We start from the raw sequence: 12,763 nt of genomic DNA on the forward strand, positions 1-12,763 counted from the left end.
ACTAAGGTGTAAGTCTTTAATCCATCTCACCCTAAACACTTGGGTCTCAAATTCAACACATTTGGAACTATTGGAACTCTGTAGTAATTGTAACATGACACAGCAATAAACCTGGTGGTAAAACGGACAAGTATAGTAACATTTTGAAGAACTTCATCAATAGAAAATCTAAAGAAGACTGGAGTCCAGATCTTTGTGAGGTGCTTTTTACAACCACGATAGCCAAGTTTGAGATGATTTCTGTGCAATCAATGTGAATATATGATGAAAGTAAAAAAAATAAAAGAATACTACATACTACTTTATTATTGGATGCTTTAACAGGTCAGACAGGCACAAAAATACTCTTATTTACATCTACTTTAAAAAAAAAAAAAAAAAAAAAAAAATACATACACTTGAACTCGTGAATTTTCTTTGTGGATCTGAAGTCAATCTTTAAAATGTCAATGCAGCCAATATTATTAGACATGATAATAGCGCTTTCAACTACAACTAAACCTCTACGCTTCAAATAATATCTAAGTAAAGTTGAGATCAAACTGTTGATTCTGTGAATGTCAAAAACAACTTAAATGCATATAAAATAATTATCAAAACTACTCCATTTGAAAAAAATGGGACCATATGGTACTAACCTTGCCTCTGTGAGCATTTTGAAAGATCTACAAGTTCTTACTCAGTCATTACTCAAATTCAACAGGTGTAACACAAGGTGTCGGAAAGTTAAAGATTTCACAACGTAAAAAAATAAAATATGCAGGCAGTCTATCTCGGGAGTGAAGGGGTTTGATGTGCTGAAAACTTTAAGCAGCAACACTGACAGAAACGGTCAGTAAATTGGAAACCGGTGATCATTATCAGTCATCAAAAAGGAACTGGACAGGAGATCCCAGTTGGTTAGCCCAGTTTAGACATAAGATTGTATAGTACAGCAGCAAGTATTTTGTCTTTCCTTCAGGCATGTAGGACGCTCAAGTGGACTCTTCCTGAGCTTTAGGGGCACTGCAGTCAAAGAGAATAAAGAAATAGGTTAAGACAGTATGGGCAATCTGGTGTAGCTGCTTCTTCTAAACAATCCAGATTCAAAAACTATTAAAACACATTAATGAGCCACATGGTTGCACTGGGTGACATGTTCCTTTCAGTGCAATGAGCATGGTTGCCAAGTCAATCCCACATACACTGTGTTCTGGTGCTCACTAGAGCACCAACTGTGTAAAATGTACCTGTGATTTTCTCCCACTGATGTGTCTTCGAGAAGCTTCTCTCTCTCCGTCTCCTGCCTCTTCTCTTCGGGGCTGATATCACCATTTGTCATCTTGTCTTTAGGCAGTACAGAGAGAGAGAGACAGACTCAGTCAGACAGAACATCACTACACAACCTAAAACAGCACAGAGAGAACTCACAGGAGCATGTGATGGCACACGCCGAGCTCCAGACCTTACTGAAATGAACACGATTTTCCATCCATTTGGCATGCTTTGCTGTAGAAAGAGACCTCTCAGAGACACTCATTTTAGTGGGTAGTGCATAATACAGTACATCAACAGTGAGTCAATAGAGCGAGGATGTGGCTGCAGAACCTCCCATTACACTCGGCGTTTCTACTGAGAATGTTAACCACAGAGATCCTAAGATGATGATAGAAGAAACTTACCGAAAGCTTCAATGTCTCTGTTGTCTGGTTGGTTTTCATATTTGACTCAGCTGGTCATACTTGATTTAACAATAACCAGCAGACAAGCCTTATGACAAATCTATATCCTCTGACCAAGTCATCTCTCACTGTACTAACTGTACTAACGTGCTGAAATACTACCAGCTTAAAAACCTTCTGTACATTGCCATTTTTTATATATAGACACTTATGTATGTGCACCTTGACCACCCGAATTTTCCTATTTTGGGATAATAAAGTTTACCTTGATATCAACATTTGTATACAACGATTACAATCATTGTCATGAATAATGATAACCAGCTATTCTTAGCATGAATGTGTTATTACAATAATGGTGAATTAAACAGCAGCCCTTATTCATTATAATGAGATAAAGGAATTAGCAGACCAATAATACAATTGTTCTTTAATTGTTGAGTGATTATAGTAATTAATAGGGCTGGGGAATGACATTACTACTTTCTGAGACTGACCTAAATGTGTCAGTTTCTGAGCGATGTTTACTGACTGACTTTTTTTTTTTTTGAAGATTTTTTTGGGCATTCACGCCTTTAATGGATAGGACAGCTAGACATGAAAGGGGAAGAGAGAGGGGGAAGACATGCAGGAAATTGTCACAGGTCGGACTCGAACCGTGGACCTTCTACACCTCTACATATGTGCGCCTGCTCTACCAACTTAGCTAACCCGGCCATTTTATTCATGCAATGCTTTTTCCTAAAACAACGGTGCATTACACAGTTTGGCAGTTTTTGTTAAAAAAAAAAAAAAAAAAAGGTTTACGTACGTTTTAGTATTGGTAACGTATTGTGACGAAACTCAAACTATTTTGTTGGCACAGGTATAGACATTTTTAACTAAACCAAGCCCCAGTGTTATCCTGTGTGTGTGTGTGTGTGTGTGTGTGTGTGTGTGTGTGTGTGTGTGTGTGTGTGTGTGTGTGTGTGTGTGTGTTGAAAAATTGACTGAAAAACTCCTACTGTAGCTGTTTTAGAAGATTCCAAAGACACAAAGTCGGTATTGATCAAATTTAGTAAGAGAGTGGTGGTGGTTAAAAAAAATAAGCTGTGTGACCTGTCCCTATATGCCCACATCATGGGGTCTGATCATGGAACACACGGTGCAGTTATCCTAACTGTATGGACTCATGGGTAACGCCATTGAAAACACGCATACAGAGATACTTTAGTGCTCAAACTCTGTACATCTCTGAATTTAAGCAAGAAATGTCCAGAACATCTGACATCAATTCAATTGTGAGGTCATTATTTTTATATGATCAGAGATATTATAAGTCTATCAAAGTTTGCCTACTGTAATTTTATTATTTATTCATGGAGAAAACTACTAATTATGTTTGAATACAAATGTCACATACAGCTGCAATTTCTACTAAAAATCACTCAACAAATGCTATGTGTACACCAAGAATACTTGCCTGTTTGTATGTGTTCCAGCCAACTGAAATAACTAACCTCCTGTCTACAGTATGACAGGGAGGGAGTAAGAAAACAACATCACAAGAAAAACGATTGAATCTAGAATACATTTTACCAGAGTTGTTTTCCTTGGATTGTTCCACTCTCTTGAGTGCTCCTTTCTTGGCCTCCTCGTGCTGCCGTTGTTCAGCTAAAGACTTGTTGAGCACCTGACTGAGCACACAGTCACCTTCTCCAACCAGAAACATACTCTTGAACTTGTTATACAACATGGTGGCTTTGTCCATGATGTCCTGGCTGGCTTTGAATCTGCGGATCTAGAAGACAGATTAAAAAAAAAAAACACATCTGTGCTTAGAAACACACGCTGGTGTAGTTTGATTGCTCAATTTGAAGTTTTAAATGGATTTGAGTGTACCTTTTTGAGCGTGGCAATGAGTTCGCAGTGTTTCTGCAGGTGCTGGGTCGTCACTTGAAGGGCACCAATGTCGTCCAATGCCTCCAAGCACTTTTTCACATCCTGGCGAAGAGGGAGCCGTGGATAAGTGGCATGCAAGCAAGAAAAAAAGAAAGAAAGAAAAAAAAGAAGTGTAGGCATTTAGTAGTAATGAATCAACTTAACCATGGTGTATTTAAACAGCTCTTCGCATATCTGTCCTACATTTAAGATAAACTGATATCTTCATTTTCCTTGAATCATCAAAGATGATGCATTATCCTAGCTTAAAGTGCCATTTCAAGCAAGGTGGACATTAAAAGGATGAACCTGGTGAGCAGCAATATTGAGGTGCATAACAGCATTCTCAAAAAACAGAACACAACATTGTTTTGTTTATACTTTTAAAAAGGTCATGCTAAGACCTGAGCCCCAAATAATCTAAATTCTGCACACACAAATTCAGCGGTGTATAAGGATGGGAGTCACAGGGTCATTCATCTTAGGATACAATCACAAAATGTTGGTCATAAAAGATCCACAACATGGGGATTATGGGATACATGAAATAATGCAATAAAATAAAAATAAATAAATAAAAACATACTAAAGATAAATAATATTTAGATAAAAAGGAATCCTTATACTGCTTTCAGTTTCACATCATTTTATGGACAACTGATATAAACACTGTGCAGAGTATGAATGCTTTGTCTTTCTTCATTTTACCCTTCATGCACTAAACAAACATTAATTTGCAAATGTGTCTGTGGAGAAAGATGGAGTTGTATGTGATGTGTTGCATTTATGATCTGACAGTCGGCAGTAGAACTTACAGGATTGTCGATCTTTAGTGAAATCTTGATTTCACTGTGCAGTCTCTGGAGCTTCAAGTCAGTTGACATTTCTGTGGAATAGAAAACCTGATGGAAATGAGTTTTTAACAGAACTCTATTCAAGTGTGAATTTAAAAAAGGATTTCTGTTGAGATATGCAACAGTTTTTTTTAGGCTACAACTGCTACATGTGTGCAATCCTGTATCGCATAATAACAAGAAAGCTTTAGCCTTTTCAACTGTTTTCATGGTTTTAGCTGCACTGACGACTATCATCTTAACGAGATCTTTAATTTCATTGGCTTCAAATAGGAAGGTTTTAGGACTGCCTCATTCCCTAAACATGAGTCTTGAAAATAATGGTACTTGAATTCAACACTAATTGCATTCTAATATTTGAACTATAGTACTGCTCACCCTTTTTCTTGACTCCTGTCCTCTCCTCGTTTTTCTTCCCATCGTCTTTGTTCGGCCTGCAAGACAGAATGACCACACCATGTAAGAAATATATCCATTCCTCTCCCAATGAAACGGTTTACATCTTAAAAAGTGTCAATGTGAGTAGCTGATGAATGAATTAACCTTTAATGTTATTCCATTTAATATTCGAGGTATTCCTGGATTTAAAATACCTTCAATGTAACATTCTCTGGTTATTCATTCTCAAATTGTAGCGTTTCTCTTCATATAATTGTAATTTAAATACTTTTGGATTGTTGGCTGTTGGTAAGACCAGAATAAACAATGTAAGGACAAAGATTTTAGGCTGTGGTAAGTTCCGATGGGCTAAATATGTATGCGTACTCTCTCAATTCATCTGCTTTCCGTCGCCGCACATCTTTGTCCATTTCTGAGTTTTGGTGTTTCTTTCTGCCTTTGTTTTTCTGGGAATAAAAAGAAAAATCAAAATCATGTGCATGAAAGCATCATGAGGACTGTTCACACAACTTTCTAATAAGGAGGCATCACGTTGGCCTGGACACCTGCCTCTTCATCGTCAGAGCCTGAGGAGCTGTCGTCCTTCTTCTTCTTCTTCTTGGCTTCAGGCTCCTTCCCCTCGGCTTCCTTTCCTTTGCCGTCCTCCTTCTTTCTCTTCTCCTCCTCTCCACTCTTGGACTTGTCCTCTTGTGCCCTCTTTCTCTTTCTGTCCGACTCGGCAGTGTCCCTAAATTTGAGGTAAATGGTCTGTTAAGAGGCTAAGGGTTGGGGGTCAGCTCTCTATAGTTCCAGTTTGACTCTAACCTGTGATCATAATTAAAGAATATTAGCATTATTTCTTCATTGCAACAGATCATTCAGAGTATGTCACACAGTTGCATGTGGTGTACAAGAAACAGACTTGTGGGAGAATTTTGCATTGTGTGTGTGTCTGTATGTTGTTTGTTCATTCCCATGTGGTTACATTTCACTTCCTGAGCCTCGCTGGTCCTGCTGTTGCTGGAGCAAAAGTAATTTTTCACTTTTGGGCTTCCTGCCTCTTCGTTTAGGCCCCTCTGCACCTGGTCACACAGACACACACGCATCATAAATCCAGTTTACGCAAAATGAGAGCTGAATGCTAAATAAAGTATTGGTACAGTGCCAATATCCTACAATTCCACAGTGCAATATGTTTGTCACTGTGATAAATGTATTCTTTGTAACTGTTGTATATACATACAGTACTAGGGGTGGCCTCATGATACTTATTTCACAATATGATATTATTGCAATTTTAAACATATTGTAATATATTACCTTTTTTCCAAATTCAAATTTTTCTCAATTTCAAATTATGTCCCCAAAAGGAAAACTTTGTCAACATCTGTTTTATCTAAAAAGATACATTTCTCCGTTTGTTCATCTCACTTCAATTTTATTGCTGCAAAATGGGATTGTCAAGCAGACTATGCTGTATCGACACCCCCACCCCCTATACAGTACCAGTCCAAAGTTTGGACACGCTTTCTATATAACATGCGTTTTGAATGAGCTGAAACCTTCTAAGATTAGGCATCTTCTTAAGAGCACAAAGCAATTAAATCGCATTACGAGTACCAACATCACAGGGACCACCGCTCACCCAAGGGACTAACAGGACTGACAGGGGCATCGTGTTTGTCAGTCTCCTGCTCAGCTTCACTCTGGAAAAAAGAAAAGAAAAAGATAACATACCATCTTATAAATTACTTGCCACCAAGCATTTATTTATATATAGATTGTATACTCACTCACCTTTTTCTTTCTTCCTCTCTTGGGTTTCAGAACATCTGCGGAGTCTCTCCGTGTCGAGCCCTAAAATGCAACAACTAACAATTAACAACAACTGTTGTTAATTTTTAATTCAGCGTACGTTCCCGACTTTTAACGGTCTTTGCGGTTTTTAGTATAACTGCAACATTTGCTAAAATAAAAGCCAGGTATACACATCAAGTGGACAACTTAGCATACAGGCAGTCCTTCTTGGATGATTTGATCCATTTCTTTTTACCCTCTGCTTAACAAGAACAAGTTAAATTTATGGATCAATATCACCATCTAGTGTGTAGCTGTGATACAACACACTCGAGTATTAAATGTGCCAGTTTTATTAACAGTAGCTCTGTCCAAATTCCAAACATACTAATATTTAGGTAAAATCTAAGTATACAGTGTTTGAAGTTAGTATACAAGAAATCAGCATACTTAACTGTTTTATACTAACACAAAAAGAAAATCTGGAATGTTATTAAAATTAAAGTATACTTTTTTGTGTTTTGCAAGATCGTTGTACATTAGTGTATATAGTAAGGAATTGGGACACAGATTATGACTTGGAAAAAAATGTTGCCGTGACAGCAGGAGAAATGTCAAAATAAATTTTTTTTAAAAAAAAAGAGTCCATCTCATCCTGAGTAAAAGAGATTAACAACTCACCTTTCTCCGAACCACGCAGAAAGCCATGCAAAAATAAAATATAATCAACAAAATGCAAACAGTAGTTTTGTGAATATGTGGACAGGGAAAGGCAGGAAATGGAAAGAAATAACACAAGCTGTCAGGGTGGTCTCAGAGAGGTAAAACAGAGAAAAAGAAAACACACGTTACAATTATTTTTGTTATCGCCACACACAGAGTTTATGTCCCAAACTTTATCTTACATATATATATTACTTTAAAGTGGCAACACAGGGACTGTTTTCTCAAATAATCAGTTATCACCTCACTGGCAGTAACACAGAAGACCCAGACCCAACCAAAACACCAAGCACCAATGCAATGTTTGTGGCCGCTGACAAGAACTCGGAGTCAAACAGAAACAAACCACCAGTTGAAAAACCACCAAGTGTCACATGCTTTCCCGTGGGGAGGGGGTGAGGCGACCTGCGCCGTTTTATAGGAAGCCAGCATGCAAAGTACGTACATCCTGGTTCTGAGGACCCTGCTCAGAGATCAGAGACCCTTCCTCCTCCTCCTCCTCCTCATCCTCCTCCTCCAACTCCTCCAATTCCTCCAATTCCTCCAACTCCTCATTCACATTCTCCTGCTCAGCCTCACTTCCTGGAACCTGAATGCACCCAAGACACAGCATAGGACGCAGTGTGGTGGGGTAAACGAGTCTTGAAAGGGAGAAAAGTTAGCGACCATCCTTCTGTTCCACACGCTACTCTTAGCGTACAGGCCTTTTAATCTATTAATACAAAAATTATACCATTAATTCAGTAAGCTATGGCATGCATTGGTATGCAATTCAGTATGAAGCAGACACACATTAGAGAACGATCAGAGGAAAAACAGCAAAAAAAGAAAGAAGCTGACAACACAGGAACAAACCAGTCCAGTAGCATGTCAATGCAGTGAAGCGACTGTGTATATATTAACTGCAGAATGACAAATTTAAAGAGCAAAAACTTACTTTGGGTTGTATCCCCTTGTCATCTGCTCCCTCTTCTCCCTCTGGGCTGCTGTCTAAATCCTTTTCGGTGAAAGATTCAGGGGCAACCGGCTTTAGACAAACAAAACAAATGTATTAAATAAAACAAATGAGCTAAAGCACAACTAGGACGCTCCGAACCAGCTATTTTTGTTTACCCCAACATCTCTCAGACAGCTAAAAACTAAGAAAAATATGAAAACACTTTGGTGGCCAACATATTGTAGGTTTAGATAACCAGGGGAAACCTCTGGGTTACAAATTAGGACAAAATGAAACAAACAAGTGCACTCACAATAAAACTGTCAATCAGGATCTGAGGTACAGTCAATTCAAGCCAAAGGAAAACGTCTGGAGGATTAACACTGAAAAATGTCTTTGGCGGAGACAGATAGGAGCAAGATGTACCTTGGGTGCAGTGAGCTCAACTTTTGGGTTGTTCTCAATCTCCCACAATCCTTCGTTGAAGCCTTTCCTCTTGTTGGGTTTGGCATATTTCTCTTTGTTGGGCTGGTACGGAAAGATATCTTTTGGGCCAAGAAATGCGCTGTTTGAAAGAAGATAATCCAGAATCTCTGTGTATTTAATACTTTCTGAACTATTACAAATGTAGTATGTTTACTGTGAGATGGAGCAGCAGCACACAGACAAAGCCTCCAGGTAACTCTATTCAGCCACTCATCAAATATTTATGTATTTAAAGAAACACTTTCAAAAGAATGACAGTTCAATAAACAAAATTGGATAAAAGAGATACATAAATGCAGCCATTTACCATTTAAAATATATATGTTGTGAACTCACTGTATGTGAGTGCATACAATCTAAAAAACAAAAAATATGAAAAGTTACACTTTTAATTAATAAAATAAATGTTTTCAATAACCACTGTAGTACACTCACTGCCATTCCCATGATGATTTATAAGAACACTGAAATGTTCACATGTAAGGCCGGTATCTTGTGCAAACTTTCTCTTGGGCAACTCAAATTTAGTACATAATTCACTTTCCTACTTTTCCACATTTTTTTTTCTTCTTTTTTCTATGGCAATACATATTTCTGTATCAGTTTTACCTGACCTTACCTAAAAATACATTGAAGTATGCCTTAATTTCCTGCAATGCTTTCTATTGTTCTGGCCACTCATACTACGCAAAACATGAAATGCTACTTTATCTAAGTAAAAGTGTAAGCCAATCATACTAAAGGAGATAACAAAGATCATTAACGGTTGGTTACTAACGTTTCATGGGTGCCAAAAAAGAAGATGGGTAACTTGATATTGGATGGCTTCACAGCACCGTCTGGGACTTCATCAATCTGGTCAGAAAATTAGGAAAAAAATTATATTTACTACAATATGTGTGCTTAGTTAATTAGTTTGTGCTTTATGTCTGTGGGGTGGATGTGGGTTTGCACATGCATTTTAATGTGAAGCACATTGAGTTTTAATTGTAATAGCATATTCTATAATGTGCCATACTTACTCTTGCAGGCCAGTGTGGATAGCCCTTCATCTTGGCAAAGATCAGATCACCAGGTTTCCAATCTCGAGTCATGCTGAACGTATTACCAAGCTGGAAAAAGGAGGACAAAATGAAATGAATACACACCTTAACATATTTGCTATGCAACTCAATTAATCTAATAATGAGGTGCATCTACTCAGGCATGTAAAACGTGTATACATCTATTCAGTGCCCCTCCCTCTAACCACCACCAACATCCTCTGGAGTCGGTAGTTCATCAAACATGACATGTCATGTTAAGTCTCACAGAAATAGTTCCGTATCACACACATACACTGACTATACTCAAGCTAATATCACTGACACTTTACGAGCCCTAAAAGCTCAACGCAGTTAACAAGCGTGAACAAGATGTAACGTTAAGCAGAGAGCAGAATGCCTTGTCAACAAACTAGCATGCTAGCTAGCTTGTAGCTGTTAATGCTACCGAAACTACAAAATTCCCACCACTGACCTCTAGTTTCAGCAAACGTATATAAGAAATATATGTTTAGTATTTCAGTAAAGAGTTGTTGCAGCACAAATTCTTACCAGAAACCACGACGCTCCTTTTCCTCACAGTCAGATGCACGTTTTCCGCTCCCGCGCAGGACGTCGATAGACTGTACCATTACAAGGCAGGACGGGGGGGATTTATTTTATTTACTCGTCGTTACCTGTGTTTATTTTTAAGGAAGAGAACCAAACGCCTTAATGTACTTTAGTAAAATGCTTAATGCTTGTGAAGTTATATTGTGAGTCACAGTTACGCCAAATGGGATTTTACGTGTGCGAGTATCTCTACACTGTCAAGATCGTCTACATGTATTTGGGTTGACGGACGTCTTAGAAAAAAGTGGGCGTTAACATCCAAGCATGCGCTATCACACCAACATTTACAAATAGATACAGCCTGAACTAAAAAACTTATTAGACGTTAAAAAAATAAAAATAAAATAGATACAGCCACCCTAAACGTCATTGTCATAGAAACTACTTGAGGCAAACCTACAATGACTTTCATTCTCTTTTAGTGATATGTCCAATATCGGATGTTCTTGGTACCTGAAAATAGAATCAGAGTGGGAGCTCTGCAGCTGCTCCTCTCTGCTGCTTGGTACTGATGCTGAGGATGCAGGGTCCAGCCTAAATAAAAACATGTAGGTTTATCCCAGGCCGACAGCTAAATGTAGGGCTGTCTGGATTTATTTTCAGCAACATAAAGAACATGGCTCACATCCCTGTCGAAGAAATAGATTTTCTTTGATCACTTTTGTTTCACTTTAATCTAAAATCTCAAAACTAAATTAATTCTGTAATCTATGTATAAGTGTGTGTTAATAATTAGCATACACTTTCTGTAAAATGGATGGACACCTTTATGGACAAAATAGGGGCACCTTTGGACTCCATTTGGTTGGTATTAAGTGACCTCTAGTGGCCTAACACATGAAGTGTAGCAAAGCAAAACTAATGGATTGGTGTTCAGCTTTTGGTGTTTGGTATTTGCTCCATAAAGTAAGGAGCATATGCCTTAAAATAGCAGGGCCATGTTATGCTTTGCCTGGATGTTGTTTATTTGTAAAAGCCATTGATATGGAATTTAGTGTGAATGCTCATTAAAACTCATTTTAACTTATTTAACTATGATTTTACGCCAGTGCATCTGACAAACTACCATCAACTACCAGTATATCCTGTAATGTATCCATAATGTTTTTCCATGGCTGATTTTGTCTAAACACTGTGTTCATCTTTACAAACTCATGTTACAACATATGCCCTATTATTGTTCTAACAAAATTATTTTAAACTCTAGTTAAACTCCCTATAAAGCCCAAATTATTTCCTAATCTTATTTACATATTCCACAAAATTCACACAATGCTGTCTTGCTAGCCTGTTATGCTCTCTTATATACATGTCAGACATTTTATTAGACCAAATGATCAAGGAAACAATTGTCAGATTACATAGTGATCCCATGTAATCTGACAATTGTTTCCTTGATCATTTAGTCTAATAAAATATCTGACATGTATATTGAAAAATGGTCATCAAGTTTTCCTGGATGCCGAATTGATATCTTGAAATGTCTCGTTTTGTACAATCAACAGTTTAAAAACCCAACAATATTCAATTTACAGTGACATAAACACAGAAAAGCTGCAATTTCTCACTTATAAGGAGCTGGAACTTGACAATGTTGACATTTTTGCTTAAATTCTTTGTTTTTTTGTTGATGATTCATTTTTTGGAAACCATTGTTTCAGTTCTAATCAAAATCTAAAACTTTCATTTAATAATTTTTTTTTGGTTTGTTTCTCTAAGGTTTTCTATTTAGGTTGAAAAAACTTTAAGGGAAATGTAAGGGATAACCAAGAGTTTAAGAAAAAAAATATTTACATTTAAGTCAGCCACAGGGCTCTGGAGTGCTTTATATTAATAAAAGACTGCAGATGGTGAAAGTATATGAAGGTGACCTCAACATTTGTGGCCACACAGATACACAAGCAAGCTTACATAAATCCAAGTCTACTGTGTGTGTGTGTGTGTGTGTGTGTGTGTGTGTGTGTGTGCTAGACAATAAAAGATGCTGATAATTGAAGGACAGGCTCATCAGCCACAGGGACCCAGAGAGGGGGATAAGGGAGAAGAGGAGGCCAGGATGGGCCAGAGGCGAGTGGATGAGACAAAAGGAGACGAGAGAGGAGGAACCCAGGTCCGTGCCCAGGAATAACTCACAGGAGCTACCAGGCCCCCTGCCCAGCCTGCGAGGTGAGAGACCTTAGTGTTGGACCCCAGCCAGCTTAGTGGGGTTCCTGCTCAGACACACGGCTGTAACAGAGGCCAGGGATGGAGCTATAGAGAGATGACAGTGTGTGTGTGTGTGTGTGTGTGTGTGTGTGTGTGTGTGTGTGGATATGAATGTGAGTGTGTATCCTTCACCCTGGCAGACGAGGT

The 12,763-nt window shown here is 38.1% G+C and overlaps 1 protein-coding gene across 2 annotated transcripts; it reads right to left on the reverse strand.

Annotated features, from left to right (window-relative positions):
- Positions 1–2: 2 nt before the first annotated feature.
- psip1a (PC4 and SFRS1 interacting protein 1a) lies at positions 3–10,616 on the reverse strand. Of its 2 annotated transcripts, XM_028598238.1 has the most exons (17): positions 10,352–10,616; positions 9,779–9,868; positions 9,535–9,611; positions 8,697–8,835; positions 8,271–8,360; positions 7,779–7,922; positions 6,611–6,670; positions 6,459–6,519; positions 5,799–5,895; positions 5,384–5,561; positions 5,201–5,280; positions 4,814–4,869; positions 4,397–4,467; positions 3,543–3,644; positions 3,240–3,441; positions 1,230–1,326; positions 3–1,005 (listed from the first exon to the last, which is right to left on the reverse strand). In XM_028598238.1, exons 2-17 carry the CDS (start codon positions 9,848–9,850, stop codon positions 975–977), a joined length of 1,557 nt encoding a protein of 518 aa, XP_028454039.1. In that variant the 5' UTR covers positions 9,851–9,868; positions 10,352–10,616; the 3' UTR covers positions 3–974. The 2 variants fall into 2 exon arrangements, with proteins under 2 accessions (XP_028454039.1, XP_028454048.1); XM_028598247.1 differs by lacking the exon at positions 7,779–7,922 and having other exon boundaries at positions 10,352–10,615.
- Between the last annotated feature and the right edge of the window lie 2,147 nt (positions 10,617–12,763).

This window comes from Perca flavescens, chromosome 2 (genome assembly GCF_004354835.1).
Source record: "Perca flavescens isolate YP-PL-M2 chromosome 2, PFLA_1.0, whole genome shotgun sequence".
Taxonomy (NCBI): Eukaryota; Metazoa; Chordata; class Actinopteri; order Perciformes; family Percidae; genus Perca; species Perca flavescens.